Genomic DNA, 17,710 nt, shown 5'->3' with positions numbered 1-17,710 from the left:
AATATATTAAAATTTTACTTGGATTCTATGTTACCTTATGACACCATTTCAGATAACACGAGACCTTAAAATACCGTTGTAAAGTTAAGGAAAGTTTGAACTAACTGTAGCCCATGAACGAGTCCTTTCTCTGACAGCATTGTGAAAGGAGAGTACTGTGTTGAAATTAACTCTTCTCCCCATTCTTTCTTTCTCTGACCTGTATATTAACACAAGTCATGAAACACAAATCTGACTTGCTGAAAAACCCCCGATGACTCACTACTTATGAACCTATATTCTATGTCATGGCTTTAAATGCTGCTCAAGCCTTGCTCAGACACCAAGTTCCCTTCCTTTCCCCTTCTTCCATGTGAAATGCTCTTTCCTTGGCTAGGACTATATCCACCCTACAACCTCTTGTTCATCCTTGCATCCAAACTGGTCCATGCATCTTATATTCCCTGGGAAGGGGTAGACACCTCTGACTCCACTATGACTGCTCCTTTAAATATAAACTTGTGTGCACACATCTCTTGCCCAGTAGGCAGTCACATTTTTTAAAGGTTTTCCCTCAATTTCAGGCAAGAAACAGTGTTCAGAGGTCAGATAAGGGTAATGGTAACTGAGAGGTAAAAGTAAATTCAAGAGACCTTTCAAAGTAGAATATGAATGAATATGTGGAGGATAAGGAAGAAAAAGGGTTCCTGGGAAAGAAATCACGAGCAACTCTAACCAAGGTTGTCTAGATAGGATTCTGGTGACTCCAGGATATCTTAAAAAGGGAAAAAGCAAAAACAAAGAAAACAAAAAACCCAAGTCTGGTAAAATAAAATAAATTTAACTTTGGAAATGTTAAATTTGAGTTAACCATGAGACATCTAGGGAAACATGTCCGAAAAGTAGTTGGACACATAGGTCTACATCATTAGGAGAGAGAGGTATTTCAAAGGTATACATCTAGGAGAAAAAGTAAATATACTTTAAAAATCACAAGGTACTGAAAACACAGAGAATGAAAGACAAAAATCTGATTAAGAAGACAGAAGAAATCACCATATGCAATTTTTAAACATAGGAAGGTTCCTGGATTACCAGGAGAGGCCCTGTTTTCAGAGGCACGGGCAAAGTTTTAAACAGAGCATGGCCAACTAAATCAAACAAATATTCAGGAATATGGAAGCAAGAACAGGACGGAAAGAAACCACTGGTCATGGATTTAATGAGAATCATTTCAGTGGGGACAGAAGCTGAGAAGAAATCAAGATGGAATTTCAGGGGAAATCAAGATAAGACTTTGACATCCTTCATGCCATGTTACGAAGAAGAAGAGAGAGATGAGACACTTGGTTAAGGGGGTTTGTCCAAATGAGGAACAAAAGATGTATGTTTTAAAATAAGAAATAAGTTGGTAGGTAGGAATCAGTGAAATAAGAGGCAGAGTAAGAGGGCTAGGAAAAGTAAAGGACAGACAGAAGTGTCAATAGACACAGAAAGTTGATGGCTTCATAAAGGAGAAACACCATGGAAAGGAAAGGAGGAGAAAAAGATTATACAATGTTAATACAAGCTTCTACAAGATAAATTCTTGGTAGGAAAAAAGTAATCTCTAAAGATACATTTGTACCTTTTCTCATGTCAATACTGAGATTTATGTAACAAAAGTCACTCCACCTTTCCTTTTATGCCAATAGGCTTATAACAACATTTGCTTTCTAAAAATTACAATTCTATTTCATCATGAGACTTGAAAGCATCTGTTTCTTTTGCCTCCTTTATAAAATCTCTAACATTCTATTCTTATGCATCTTCTGTAACTTGGGTATGTCATCTTAAGCCTTTAGAGAAGAGCAGTATAAAAATTCAACACTTTTTTTTTTTTTTGAGACGGAGTCTCACTCTGCCACCCAGGCTGCTGTGCAATGACATGATCTCGGCCCACTGCAACCTCTGCCTCCCGGGTTCAAGCGATTCTCCTGCCTCAGCCTCCCAAGTAGCTGGGACTACAGGCAAGTGCCACCACACCCAGCTAATTTTTGTATTTTTAGTAGAGACGGGGTTTCACTATGTTGGCCAGGCTGGTCTCAAACTCCTGACCTTGTGATCTGCCCGCCTCAGCCTATCAAAGTGCTGGGATTACAATTCAACACATTTCTATTTGATTCCACATCAAATGATACTTTCTGCAGGAAGCCTTCTTGATCAAACTAGCTGAAGAGAAAGTAGAATGAAAAAACCCCTCACTTTTATCAAGCACCTGCTATCTGTCAGGTGTGCTCCCCTATGTGATCCTCACAACTGGCATGAACATAATTGACTGCACAAAGCGGTTGGCTGACTCGCTCATTCTCCTGATGACCCTTATAATCATTCAAGGGAAAATTTTAATTCCAAAGTTCATGCTCTTTTCACTCCACCGTGCCACCTACAATGGTGGGAAACAGTATTTCACAACTTTGAACTCCTACAAGACCTGCACTGTAACACTAATATTTAGTCTTTATCTTAAATATAAATACATATGTAATATACATTTCATATATTATAATTATGTATATATTATTTTGTAGATTTTACGAACAAAAACATTTGGGAAAAGCAAGGTTCACGTGTAACTCACATTTTTATCTTCTCCAGTATCTAGCCGAGTGTGATGCATACAATAGATGCTCAATAAATATCTGTTGGCTGAAAAATCTACCTATAGACAGCTCTTTCTGAATTGTTTATGGTTCTTGGTATAAAATGGTGTGTATTTTACACAAGGGCAAATGGCTGTCTCTGCTTCTAATGTTGAGCTGACTCAAATGTAGTATTTAATTGTTAACTCAGCAATCGTTAGGCAATTAATATTATTTGTTATCTGATAGAGTAGGTGACTGGGGAGACATGGAAAAATCTCCGTCTCTCAGGACCTTACAAGACATTCCTAAATCGTCCCCTTTTTTTTCCTCTTTCACATTAAGTATTACAAATAATCAGGCTAGAAGCACTGTGGAGGCTGGGCATGGTGCCAACTGCTATGTAGATCAACCTTTCATGAGTGGGCTGTATACAAGTTCCCATAATGTACCCTGTAAAATTATGTAGCTGAGGGCTATGCGTTCTTCTGGCTTTTTAAGAGTAATTTGTGAAAGAAACACTTCCCTCATCCTCTCTTCCTTTACTCTGAATCCTATTCTAAATTTGAACATTTAAGAACTTTATCGAACGTAACGTCTCCAAACAAGTTAGAGGATAAAGAAGAAAAATGTTTTAAAACAAAATACATTAAAAAAAAGTCCTTTGATCTTAGCACTGACCCATACAGACCTCATTCTCAAATTACTTAAAGGTTTTACCTACGATGTCAGGTCTTACCTGCCATTAACCAGTCCTTTCAGCATCTTTCTCCAAATATTTTTATGAATAGCCTATTTATAGTCGAATGCACAATGTCTAGTGCCAAAGTTTAAAATCACCTTTTAAGTATCATGAAATAGTGCATTTTTCCTCATTAAAAACATCTTGATCCTAATGGACACAATAAATGAGGACAGGAGAAGGAACAGACATGAATTTATTAAGAAGTGAATGAGGCCGGGTGCGGTGGCTCATGCCTGTAATCCCAGCACTTTGGGAGGCTGAGGAGGGTGGATCACGAGGTCAGGAGTTCAAGACCAGCCTGGCCAACATGGTGAAACCCCATCTCTACTAAAAATAGAAAAAATTAGCCAGGCACGGTGGCAGGCGCCTGTAATCCCAGCTGCTCAGGAGGCTGAGGCAGGAGAATTGCTTGAACCCGGGAGGCAGAGGTTGCAGTGAGCCGAGATCGCGCCACTGCACTCCATCCTGGGCGACAGAGTGAGACTCCATCTCAAAAAAAAAAAAAAAAAAGTGAATGAAATATGATTTGAAAAAGCCAGAGTAAATTTCTCTTTTCTTTGACTTTGACTTTGAACACCATATTCCAAGATAAAACGTGGTATGAGGTCCTCAAGGACCTATGCAAATTTATCTGCCTTTATGTACAGATTAAAAAGTACTAAGTTTGTTCTAAATTCTAAGATTTGAAAAATCAAGCAAATATCGGCTCTAGTGATCTCAACAGATGAACAAATGACAATGAATACTGAAGATTTTGAACTAGTTTTCCTAATAATTATTTGGTTTGTTTCTATTAGTTTTACGACAACCTTCTGTTGGCTTTGATTTCAGTATCTATAAAATAACATTGGAGAGAGATATCTCGAAATTTTTATGACTTAAAGAATTTCTTTTTTTTTTTTTTTTTTTTTTTTTTGAGATGGAGTCTCGCTCTGTTGTCCAGGATGGCTGGAGTGCAGTGGTGCGATCTCGGCTAACTGCAAGCTCCGCCTCCCAGGTTCACGCCACTCTCCTGCCTCAGCCTCCCCAGCAGCTGAGACTACAGGTGCCCACCACCACGCCCGGCTAATTTTTTTGTATTTTTAGTAGAGACGGGGTTTCACCATGTTAGCCAGAATGGTCTCGATCTCCTGACCTCATGATCCACTCGCCTCGGCCTCCCAAAGTGCTAGGATTACAGGCGTAAGCCACCACGCCCAGCCAGCGACTTAAAGAATTTCTTAAATGCAAGATAAGCACATAGCTATCATTAATAGATAATCCTTCTTTGATTTACTCAGTTATTTATTTAGTGTCATCCTTGCTCCAGAGAGGATATAAGATGGCTTACTTGAGGTACACCCAATATATAATCCTACTGGTTCCCAGAGGTGCTGCCACACTACACGCATAAGTCAACACACAAAATAGCACAAGCACCTATAAAACCTACAAAAAGGAAAGTAGCATGTTAAGTCCATGTTATTCCAGGTAAGAAAGTTCTGCTTAATGATACTAGAAAGGCCCCAAAAGTTTGTATCATAAAATTTGCAAAAATTGCCCTAGCATTTAACATGTCTTCGTCATATTACCAGCATAGAATTCCCCACAAAACCACAGCCTTCCTGAACTCCAAAATAAGACATTAGTTTGGAATTGACTTAGAAGCAAAAATCTGAATTCTAGATTGGTGTGTTTTCCTTGGATTTTACCCATTCTAGCATTAGTCAAGGGACTGAGATTGGGAAATCTTAAAGATCATAGTCCAAAGAATGTAGACACACAAAATAATAAAGCAAGTCAAAGCTAATTTCCAAAGATTACAATCCAATCAATCACATATTTCCTAAAAGTAGCAGTGGAGTTTTTAATTATTAAAGGTAAAAAGAGATTCATGTCTAAGTCCCAAAATTAATGGTTTACCCTCATTTGGTCCACAAGAGTTGTTTGCTATAACCAAGAGAGGACATTTTTAGTTCTATTGCTTAGGAGGGATTAACTTGTTAAAAAAAAAAAAAAAAACGAAGAAGAAGAAGTGAATATAAATATATAACTTCTGACTCTATCATAAACAAGGCAAATGTGTATCCCTAGAAAAATGAAGTGCTTAGCGCTTCTCAGCCAAAATTGCAATGCCATGTCCTTGGGCGCTATCTGAGTTGTAGAGCACCTTCACTCCGAAAAGATTACGGTGCCCATCCCTGCCACGTAACAAAGAATACAAACAAAACATTAAGTCACAAATAGTTTAAAGAAATACCATAAAGGCTACTTAAAAGCTCTATAAAATAACAAATGACAAAAAATTACTTAAATATTTTATAAAATAATATCAAATATTCCTTTCCAAAAATGCGTTGCCTTTGCTGCTTGTGCTTAAATACTAATTCCAACACAGAAACTCAAAGTAAGAACTAAAGGCCTATCTGTAGATGTCCATACTATAGTTTGAAGAGCTTTAGGGTCACCCTTCAGAAGTTCTAAGTCAGTAAGAAAGTAGTCTCAAAGTCAGACATTCAAGCCTGATGCTGGAGAAAAGCCAAGCCAGAGGAGGTGTTAAGTTTGTGGGTAGGCATATGCATCTGCACTTATAGGATGATCGGATGGGATTCCACCTTCAAGTCAACAGTGGGGAACAGATTTCAAAGAGCCTATATCTCCAAAAGGGCTTGAATTTTTGCCATCTCTTCCCAAGCTGTTGGGGAATAAACACAGGAATAGACGGTAGCAATTTCCATGGGTTGCACATCTCCCAGTGGAAAACTACCAGTGATAAGAAAGTGTTGGTATTCAAGGTGATCTTTTTCAAAAGCTTAGCTTCTATTTGGTATAACAATCCAAGCAGCAAAGTGATTTGATTGTTTCATTGCTTGTGGTGGTAGACTGAATTTTCTCATACATGGATCATACCTTCTCAAGATACAAAATCTCAATTTTGGAGATTTCATATTTTGGCCAAGGCAAGAATACAGAGATAAAAAGAGCTTCCTAAAGATAAATTATGTCCTAAAATACCAAATATGCTTATACTTAAAAAAGAAGCTTTTAACAGAAAGTATAATTTACTCCAGTTGACTACAAAACAAAAACCTTAATAAGTTCTAGTTGTTCACATTTAAAATTAGAAAACATTTTATATTCTAGGTTTAATTTATTTCAAAGTATTACAAAACAAACTCTTAAGCTCATAAAAAATTCTTTAATAATCTCTATCATTAAGTTCAAAATAGAATTCCTTAATAAGCCTTATGGTTGAGTTCATAGTATTATAATACACAAGGCATATTAAAATCAATATTTTACATTCTGGATAATTAAATAAAATTCTAATTATATTCCATTTAAGTTGGGTATAATGTGTATGTGATATTACATTCTGGCTCTAAAAAAATAGAATCAACATACGATTTACATACATACAATTTTCAACTAATCATAAAATGTATTTATCTGTAGCATCCCAGTTTCAGGACACAGTCTCAAAAAGGTTTGAGTTCCAAGGAAAATTTAAAAGGGAAAAAAATTAGAGGTGTTCTACCTTGGTTGTTTTTGTTTGCCATGTTATACGCAAACAGAGAAATAAAGAGATGCTACATCGAATGCAGCAAAAATGAAATTTTAACCAAGCTTCTTGACAAATATTGAAAAATTGAATGATGTTACATAACTATTCAAGGATTATTTATTCAGCTCAAGTAGAGAAGAGTTTTAGGTGAGTATAATTCCTTCTGTACATGTTCAGAAATGAACTTCAAACAACAACTGCTTTATTAGTTTCAAATCAAGCTTTCATTCAAATGCAGAAAACATATCCGTTGTTTAGTCCGACTTATAATAGCTATCAACTCTTTTTCTACCAAAGGTTCCCCTCTTCTCCCACCTCATTCTTTGTAAGATGAGTAAGGAGACTTTTAAAAAATGTTTGGATAAAATTCATTTTGTCTATCATGCAACACAGGGAAAATATCAGTTAATTAAAAAGAAAAAAATCTTTGTAAAGTTAAAAGACCCTATAAGTTAATGAAATATTCTGAACTTCTGAAAATTTTTGACAAAATTTATTATATTCTAAGTAGCCTTTTTGGAAAGATAACTAAAATAATATCAATCCTCCATTCACACACAACAAAATAAAATAAATTTAACTGGGAATTACATTTTAAATTATTCTGTTTTTAATGTTTTGCTCTCAATGTACAGTAATATTTAAATGATTTATGAAGAAAATGAAAAATCAACTTAGCATACATTTTTAAACCTGTGTTTAATTAGAACTTTTTATCTTTGAAGTGTATACTACTTTTGTCAACAATATGATTTTGTACAATACAGAATTAATAAATATTTGGAAAAATAATTTTTCTGAAATAAAAAAACATAGACAGGACTCAGAAAAATATAGTCTGTTTTGATTTTGCATTTTTACTTGTATATCTACTTGCTGTATCTTTCTAAAATCATTTTAAGACAAAATTGGTCTGATAAACTTTCTTGCAATTTTGGTGTTCTTCTGGTATTTCAGCCTCATATTAGCTAAGCACGACTTCAAGGAAGATCAAACGATGGAGGACCTAAAAACTAAGTCTACCTGAGGAAACTTTTCCTATTACTTCATATAAACTTTCTGGTTTATTTTCAACGAAAGGACAGATGAGATTGTTTGGGGAGGTGGGGGGCATGTGTAGCTGGTTCGGGGTTTTTGTGTTTGGTTTTGTTTTTGTTAGTTTATTCTTAGAGCACTCTTTTACTAAAGTCACCAATATAATTCACATTCTTTTAATAATGAAAAACTGCTTGTGCTAGTTTTATCTCATGAGAAAAAACACTGCTCCTAAATCAAAAGCAAAATGCTGTATGTTCAGAGCTATATGAAGACAGCCAAGTTATAAAAGCCCATTTTCAGATCTGGAACAACTTCTGAAAACAAAGAGGGTATTTGGGATACCTTATGCTAAAGAAAAAAAAAATCCTGCTTTCATTATTTCCTGATTCTGGAGATCCAATAAAAACTTTATGGAATAAAAAGTCTTGCAAAAATCCTTCAGTGAAAACATAACCAACCACTCCCACCCCCAACCCCCTTCTAAAGTAATGAGAGTTGATAAACTATAATTGCAGTATGGAAATTTTTACATTTTCTTATGAGTTTTAAAAGAAAGAGTAAAAGGTTCATTGGCTTTTCAAACAGCAATTATTTTAGCACCTAAAAGATACACAACTAAAATATATGCGTATTTATTTTCAAAGAAACACCAACAAAAATTAAAACATTGGTGATTAGGTAAATACTGATGACGCCAATATAAAAGTATTTGCCACTGCAAAGGGCCTAAGCACAATCACATCTTGTCCCGATCATACCTGCCTGCCAGAACAAAATAGGCAGCTGACCAATTATGGGGTGTTTATCTATACAGTGGTACCTTTGTTCTCCAACAATGTCAGATTGCAAACGTCCTGGAACACATATTTACCTGGAGGATTCTTGGCAGGATCAGTGTGGCTTGGACTTCCTGATTGTCCAGAATCTGTAAAGAAATCACAGAAAATGTTTTCTTTTTAATTTGTTTTGAAAGAATTTCACAATCCTCAAAGGACTCGAAAAAAAAATTTTAAGGTATAAAAATGAAGTTGAGTGCTTAAATAAAATACACTTTCCCAAGACTTTTGATAGAAACATTTTACTCATCAAACTACATGAATGCATATACATCTTTCTATGTCAAAAGAAAAACACAAGTATTGATCTATAATTTTCTTGGGCTAGAGCAAGGTTTTTTTGAAACAAGAGATCTGGCTACAAAGCCATTGAAGATGGTTTGAAGGTTAGGCAAATATTGAGGCCTGTCAGTAGCAATATGAAATAAAGCAGATATATTCTGTTAAAAATGCAATCTAAGTGTAATTAAACGTGCATTTAAAAGCCTGAAAGTATGTTTTTATTCAATGAGTAAAATACATAGAAATGAGAGTCTGCTTTTCCATGATTTCACACACAAGTACACATACCCACTCCAATAATCTCCCAACCTACTGGATCCAGGCCCAGATTTATCTACATCCCATAATAGCAATCGATTTGCAAACAGCAAGGAAAGCATAAATTACTAGGTAGAAACCAACATGGCTTTGTGGAGAGCAAATGGTTGGATCAATTTAATTTCCATCCATGACAGATGGACAGACTTTGCAGGTAAGGAGGAAGAGATCAATGTCGTATATCTGAATTTCCTACCCCATATTATTCCTCATTGATGCCACAGAAAGAAACGTGGAAGACATACAACTGTTAGGCAACATGCCCTTTCAGACTGATCTGACACTGTTGTGTTTTGCTCACTCCTCTTCCCTCCTTGTACCCTCTGCATTTATCTGTGTCATTTGCCCCATATTATTATACACTTACTTGCGAGTTGCTTTGTAATCTTCTTTTATTGGTTCTAGCATTTAAGTTTTGTCGCCTCAACTAAATTGCATACTCCTAAGCAGAGGCAGAGATTCTGTCTACTTCTTTTGTGTCTTCCTCAGTGTGCTGTTCATGGCTGTGAATGCACTAGGCTTGCAGTAAACGCCGGAGGAATGGATGGCTCAGCTCCAGCAGCCTCTTTGCTTGCCTAGAAAAGGCAATTTTGAACTTGATAATGAATTTCAACAAAATTTGATAGGTGGGGCACAAATGACGGCTCTGCCATGTACTGCCATATACTGACAAGTCTCTTCCCCCAAACCTTGCCATTATACTTGAGCCAAGAAAGTGATTTGGTTAAGCAGGAAAATCATATGCTGGTTTTTTTCATCGGGGTTATTCTGTCCTTCCAGGTAAGTGATTAACATACTGAAATTGCTGCTTCTACTATTAAATGCAAGAACATCCTGTTAGTTTCTTCTCATATAAAACCTGGTTATTTATTTCTGCCCTTTGCCTCATGCCTGTTAGCTTAGATTTAATGCTGAGATCAGAATTTTACCCCTTCATCCCATTTCCTTAATTGTCTTTTCGGTTTTATTCTAGAACAGATTTCATAAAATCTTGGCAAGCATATTTAGTGATTCCCACATTTTCCTCCAATTGTTTCCTGATTTTTCAAAATGAAAGTAAAGAAACTAGAAATGACCATTCTTCATCTGGCTCGAGTCTCCTGAAGACAGTCAGAGAGCTGAGAACTCTCTGAAAATCTCTCTCATCTCCCATGAAGTCCTCTTATTACTTTTTCTGAAATCAAGGCAAGATCCAGTGACTTATAAATTAGGAGATCAATCTTCTTCGTTCTACATTCCTTTAAAAAACTGGTACAATATGGGCCACTTTCCAGGCCTGGAGTATGATAACTACATAAAAATGATAAATCATAACTTTTTGCTATAGCATCAGCTATTTTTACCTTGAGTTCCTCTGACAAATGTCTCTCAGCATTGATATTACATTCCAGTTTAATTTCTCAAGCGATTCTAACATTTTTTAGGAATTCCTACTTATGTATAATACACCCACTGACCAGAGCCTCCCTATGTTTTACTTTCCCTCCAAAGCTATCTCACTCTTATGAAGGTCTAGACATGCACCCCTCAAGGTGGCTAATGCCAAGCTTGTGATGACACCTGAGATAGTTAAAGTTGTCAATTGTTGCAGCAGTCGCCTTATTTCAGGAGTTGTAGACTCTGCATGAGCCTTAGCATGTTTAGTTACAGCAACTTCAAAATGGTGCCGCAAAACTCTTTTCCGTCATCTGTTGCTAAAATTTGGGTCCAGCAGAGAAAAGAATGAAAAGTCTCTTCCATTCGTAAGAAACTATCCAGCTAGAACAATGGCATCCCCTATTACCACAACATCCCACTTGGGAAACTCTATTCTTTTCTGCTATAAATTACTTTTTCTTCTCATTTCCAACAACTGCAGACCAACTTCTTCGATTGAAAAAATATACTTACTAAAAAAACCACAAGCATTTGAGGGAAAGCTGAAGTAGACCCTAAATTTGAGGCACACATTTGCTTTTTGTAACAATTCCACTTTCTAAAATGATCTGGTGTTTACTGGCACACAATGACAGACTCCTTCATATGCCAAAGCCCATACCTTCTCATGAAATAAAGCAGTGTATACTGTGTCTCAGAAACATAGGAGAGGGCCCTCTCAGTGAGCAAATGATAGAGCATTTACTTTTCAGACTGTAAATTCTAACACTATAATCTACTCTTAACTCTTATGTCACCTTATATCGGTCACTTAATTCCAACTGCTGGAAAAGGAAGTAACCAGGGAGTCGTGGTTGGCAGAGAAACCAAAAATGAACTGTTATTGTGGTTGACTTCAGAGAAGGAATTATTCAGACCACATCTAAACCCCTTCCAATTCACCACCTAGGTCAAATTACTCTATACCCAAAGGTTTTATTTAACCACTTCCCTCACTTTGCTCAACACCCCCCACCTCTCTCTCTCTCTCTCTCTCTCTGTGTGTGTGTGTGTGTGTGTGTGTGTGTATTTAATATGTTACAGTGAAGCCTGGCTCTGTCCCTCACTAGTGACATGATCTTGTACAAAATTACTTACTCTTAAGGGTCTTGGTGTCTGGATCTTGAAAACTGCAATAATATTATCTACCTTGTAAAATCATTGCAAGATTCTATCACATTAAGCACCAAAAGCATTGGGTCAGACACAGCCTACATTATCAGTAAATAAAAGATATTCATATTAAGCATAGAGCCACATTTAAAATGATTAATATATTTAATGGTTTAAACATATTAAAATGAAAAAATTAATCATTTTTAATGTGGCTCTATGCTTAACAACAACTAACTTTTAGGAAGAAAGGGAGAAAAGGGACATAACTAAGTTCTGTCCATCCCAACACACGCATCTGAAAATGACTGGTGGGTTGACTAAGCATGGAGAAGTATGTGCCTACCTGAGAAATCCTGCGTAAATGCTTTCACCCCTCATTCCCCAAAAGGGAGGAGCCCACTGCTCTTCAAGGCTCTTAGCAGCTGTCATGCTCAAAAGAGAGTAGATACCAGCCAGTTGATGAAAATTACCTTCCAGAAGGCTGAAGTCTTTGAGGAACAAGGCTGCTAAGAGTTGTGAGCTGCCCAGCATACTGGGTCTGGTGTCTGGAAAAAAAAAATTTTTTTTTTTTGAGACAGAGTCTTGCTCTGTCACCCAGGCTAGAGTGCAGTAGCACTATCGCAGCTCACTGAAGCCTCCACCTCCTGGGTTCAAGCCATTCTTGTGCTTCAGCCTCCCGAGTAGCTAGGACTACAGGCGCACACCACCACACCCAGCTAGTTTTTGTATTTTTTGGTAGAGATGGGGTTTCACCATGTTGGTCAGGCTGGTCTTGAACTCCTGGCCTGAAGCGATCCGCCTACCTCGGCCTCCCAAAGTGCTGGGATTACAGGTGTGAGCCACCACACCCAGTTTAGTGTCTGGAAAGATTTTGATGCAGTAGAGAAAAAGAGAGGAGTTTTTGCAGGCAGCCAACCCAAACCAGTCCTCCCTCATTCTCTTCCATCTCTCATTTTATCTTCCTCGATCTCAATCTCTATTTTCCCCACTCTTTAAGTGTGGGTTTCACGTTCCCCATTCTTTAAGTGTGGGTTAAACATATGTTTATTCTTCTAAAACAAAAGTAATGAAGTTATTTCTAAACTACTATATTTTAAACTCAATCAGTTCCTTCTTCTCCAGGTTAAAGATTCTCCAGGAACAAGAAAAGGTTCACATTCATGCAGGACCCTTACCAACTTTTCAATCCTTTCGTCCACTCCTTTTTTAAAAGCGGTCAATCTCTCGTGGTTCTTCTAATATCTAAGCTTTACCTAAGGAGTGAGCAGTTTTTCCTATGACCCAATTTTATGGAAGATCCTAGGACACATAAGTGACCAAACGGCTTGTCCAAAGTTGCATAGCAACTATTAAAACTTATGTTCTCTATATGGACAGCCTATTCAGACACAATACTTCTTGAATCATTATGATGTAATCCTAAAATAATGCAAAGCTAAATGATTTTTCAGTAGTTTAAATGTTTCTGGGAAACTTACCTTCCCCTAACCTCCCTCACCCTTCCCACCATTCACCAATACATTCAAAATCTTTTTCAGAATCTTTTTTTAAACCTTTAGCTATTTTCTATATCTAAGTTGGAAGTAATTATTAATATCACTGAACTCTATATACTAATTGACGTTTTAAAGAGAGGCCAGTTCTATAAATCAAATTTAGTTTGGATTGTCTCCATTAAGCAAAGGAAATTCTAATGTTTTATGGACAATCTGGTGGAAGCTCTGTAAGATGTGTGTTAAAAATATATGACAATAAATAAATAATAGCCTGTAAAGTATTTCTTACTGAGCACTAACTTTCTGGAGTAGATATACTGCAGCTATCTGAGGTAGATAAATCATCAAAACTGTCAAATTTTTTTTGTAGGTCATTAATGTAAACATCATTTAAATGTAAATCAATTAAGATTTATGCTCACGCCTGTAAATCCCAGCACTTTTGGAGGCTGAGGCAGGCAGATTACTTGAGGCCAGGAGTTTGAGACCAGCCTGGCCAACATGGTGAAACCCCGTCTCTACCAAAAAATACAAAAAAGTAGCCGGGTGCGGTGGCACACACCTGTAATCCCAGCTACTTGAGAGGCTGAGACATGAGAATCACTTGGACCTGGGAGGTGGAGGTTGCAGTGAGCCAAGATCGGCTCATGTATTCCAAACACTTGGTAATGTTTGGAACACAGTAGGTGCTCTGTAATGCTTATTAAATTTATATTTAATTTACAATAAATGACCTTTTTTGTTTTAAAAAAAGAATATATACTCTATGCCATGTAGAAGCTCAGAGGCTGCCTGAAGAGACGGAAATATACAAATAAAAAAATACATAAATCAAGAGGGGACAGATGATTCTTCCTAGGAAGGGTGGGCAAGGGCATATCATAAAAGATATCAAAAGAAGGTGACCTTAGGAACAATGCCGTGAAAAAACCACCTGATTTCCCACCTTTCTAAGACATATTTCACTCTTTTACCAAGATGATCTTTGTAAGACCCTAAACTGATTAAGCTAAACATCTGCTAAAACCTTTACATATATTCTGAAAATAGTATGCCATTCATGGCACCTTGATCTGGTCCCCATCAGCACCTGGGTCATGCTTTAGCCTTTTGATTCCTTGTGTGTCTCCTGCATTTGATGTCTCCAAGTCTGGGCATAATGTTCCCCCTTTTTTCTCCCTCAAGTCCCCCAGGGTGAGGTCATCCCCTTTACATCCTCAACAATATGACACGAAGTCTATTGCCCTATTTAGCCTTATAGCCCTAATCTTTGGGATAGGGCCTGGCACATTTGGTTAAGTCAAATGAACAGAAAACCATCAGTCTATAAACTATAAAAGTGCACAAAAAAGAAAGACAAAGCATACCGCTCTGTGTAAAATCATACGGTAGAAGTCAAACAGATAAATTTCTTGTGGCAAGCCAGGGAAACAGACACACAATTCCCAGGGCTAAGTCTCTCAGTCTAACGTAAGGCTCCATCCTACTTCCCAACTTCCTGAAGAAATATTTGGAAACAAGATAGGGTGGATAAGACATACTATTTTGAGTTAGAAATTATGTTTTGTCCATCTCCTATAAAGAGAAGAAATGTTTGTTGAAGGTCCATGTCCCTACTTTGCAAGCACTGAGGCAAGAAAGTTTTAATGACCTTTATATATAAACTTTCTACTCCTAGATGAAACTTCTTTTAGGAACTCTCTTTATTCTCTGACACCATGGCTTGAGGATCAACAGAAAAAGACAACTGGAAAAGCATAATTTTAATTTATAATGAGTTTGGTGCAAAGAAGGAGCTGTACAAGGTGAGTTTTCAGGTCCCCTGTGGCTCTAAAAGTCTATGATTCCATAACAATATAGCTTTTATATCAAGGGATATCAGAGGAGTAAATGAAACCCACAATGTAACCTGTTAACCTACAGATAGCCTCTTGCTAGAACTAAACTTAGTCATCCTGTGATAAAGGGCCCTTTTGTCATAGTTCTTTGCCTTAAGCAGGTGAAGAAATAGCCCATTGTCAATGAAAGAATACCATGAGATTTTTTTTAAGGCTTAGAACAGTCTCTTTCTTTCTCTCTAAAACATTATTAATTGATAATATAATAAAACAGTATACTTTTACAATTAAATATATAGCATGCCAGAAACAAGACATAACAGGTAAGAAACAAAAGCTTGAGGGAAGGAATACAAATGCATGTATTTTATAGTAGGGAAATAAAAAGGTAAAACAAAAACATCTATATTATTAAGGGTAATGGAGAGCAAACTATTCTCCTTGGGCCAAACCTTCTTCTCTCTTCCCCTCTCTCTGCCCAAAGTTTTCTACCTCACCCTTTGCAGTTTACTGTCTCCCATGAGTGATTCCTTGGGATTTATAGAACACTAGCTTTCCATAATCAAGTTTCCTATTACATAATTTGGCTTTTTTTTTCCCAGCACAGTTAAAACACTAGGCAGCTTCAGTTTTAATGGAAGGTTGCTTCATTGCTTTGGGTGACACAAAATTATAGTTTTATATTATTTTATTTTCTATTAGATGTATATTAAAATCAGACAACGAAAGAACATGGGAAAACTGAGTGTTTTCCTTGCCTCTCATAAGCATGTAAATGTTTGGGAAATGGTTTCTCTCTCTCTCTCTCTCTCCCTCCTTCATTCTTCTCTCCTCTCTGTGTGTGTGTGTGTGTGTGCATGTGTGTGTGTGTGTGTATGTGTATGTGTGTGCCTGTGTCTCCCTTTATCTCCTGTCTCTCTGCTTCTGTCTCTCTGTCTCTTTTCAATAGGACATTAAATTATTTGGAGTCCATTTCACTGCAAAACTTAACAAGCTGTTCATGGGAAGTTTTAACTTTATCACTTTGTTAATGGAATCCCTGATCTTGTTTTTTGTTTGTTTGTTTGTTTTTTTAGTGAATCCGTACTCCCCCTAAACCCGGTTCTGAGCAATAAGAGAAATTAGACCTCTGAATATTTTGGCAGAACCAATATAATATTTGGGAGATGCAGTTTCCTGCATATTTTAAACCATTTACTATTTCAAATATGAAGGCCTATATCTTCAGATCCCTCTTTCTGTTGGTTAACATTGATTTTAAAATATACGTTTGATTTAGCAAAACGCATAGTTTAAAAAGATGTTGCTACATTTAAGATCTTCATGATAAAGTAATTTCATTAACCAAAGAAAACTACAGAACAAGAGAGTAGATATACAATATATCCTGTTTCATTCCTGAACATTCCAGTTGTTTTATCATTAAGCTTTCTTTTAAAGAGCCACTTTTTTGCTTAACAAGGAGATTAGGTTCAAAGAGTCATATCCCAAGGATTAAAATAAGGATTTGTTAGCGCTCAAGACTGAAATTTGTCCACAGGGAATTAACTGAAAAAATAGGCCACTGAAATTCAAGGTGGAAAAAAAATCATATTATCAAAAATCATATATCAAAAAAAATCAAAGCAAATCATTCTACCACAGGGGACTACTAATGAAACCCCTGCAAATGTGAAACCCCTGCACAAAAAGTGTTAAACCTGCCAACATCTCTGACCAGAGGGCTGTGGTACTTCATCAAGTAGTACCAACCCACCCCCTACAACAATGGGAAGCTAGGATAATCATATCTGACCTTTCTGCCCTAACCTAAGATTAAGTTCAATGACTTTCTACTGATCTAGGGATTGAGTGAACCAAAGGTCATAATCAGGATCACCTACAGTTCTTGCTTTTGAAGGCTTTAACCTACAGAATGCAAAAACACCGTACTGGTCATTGTCAAGATTGCTGACTTTCTACAGTGTGTTTTCAATTAAGTAAATAAAATGTGGTAATTAAATCAAGATTGCATAATATGTTTTTGATTTGTAATCTTATTTAAATTAATTAACTGACTCAATCCTTGCTTAGTTTTTAAACTGGTCGAGTTAGGGAAAGAGTCCCTGGGAGCAAATCCAGTTTTCTATCTTTAAAAACAAGGCAAAGCAATCTGGCATACTTAAAAATATATATTAAATGCACCAGCATAATATAAATACAGAGGCAAGGGTGCTAATGTAGAGGAGGGAAGAGTTTTATGGCACGATTTTGACTAAAAGAAATAGCTCTCGCACTAGAGAGAAATAAACTAAAACATTATTTATTCAAAACATTTCTTTTCGAATTTTATGAAGATTGCATATTTGTTGGAAGCAAAACATTTCCAGCTGTATTTTAAGTTTCTGAAGAGAGTTGTAAGATTTATAATCTTTCATAAATGCTGCCCATATCTTATAATATTAGATGAACACGCCACTGCGTACTTTGAGGAACAATTTG

General features: G+C 36.5%; 1 protein-coding gene across 30 annotated transcripts in view; it reads right to left on the bottom strand.

Annotated features, from left to right (window-relative positions):
- Positions 1 to 17,710, bottom strand: part of NFIB (nuclear factor I B) — a 450,108-nt gene that overhangs the window by 89,037 nt on the left and 343,361 nt on the right. For all 30 annotated transcript variants that reach the window (XM_034967168.2, XM_063594017.1, XM_034967174.3 and 27 more), the window contains exon 3: positions 8,799 to 8,852. In XM_034967168.2, coding sequence (XP_034823059.1) covers positions 8,799 to 8,852 — 54 coding nt within the window. The remainder of the gene's footprint in view (positions 1 to 8,798; positions 8,853 to 17,710) is intronic.

This window comes from Pan paniscus, chromosome 11, assembly GCF_029289425.2.
Source record: "Pan paniscus chromosome 11, NHGRI_mPanPan1-v2.0_pri, whole genome shotgun sequence".
Classification (NCBI taxonomy): Eukaryota; Metazoa; Chordata; class Mammalia; order Primates; family Hominidae; genus Pan; species Pan paniscus.
This window is presented reverse-complemented; position numbering and strand designations above follow the sequence as displayed.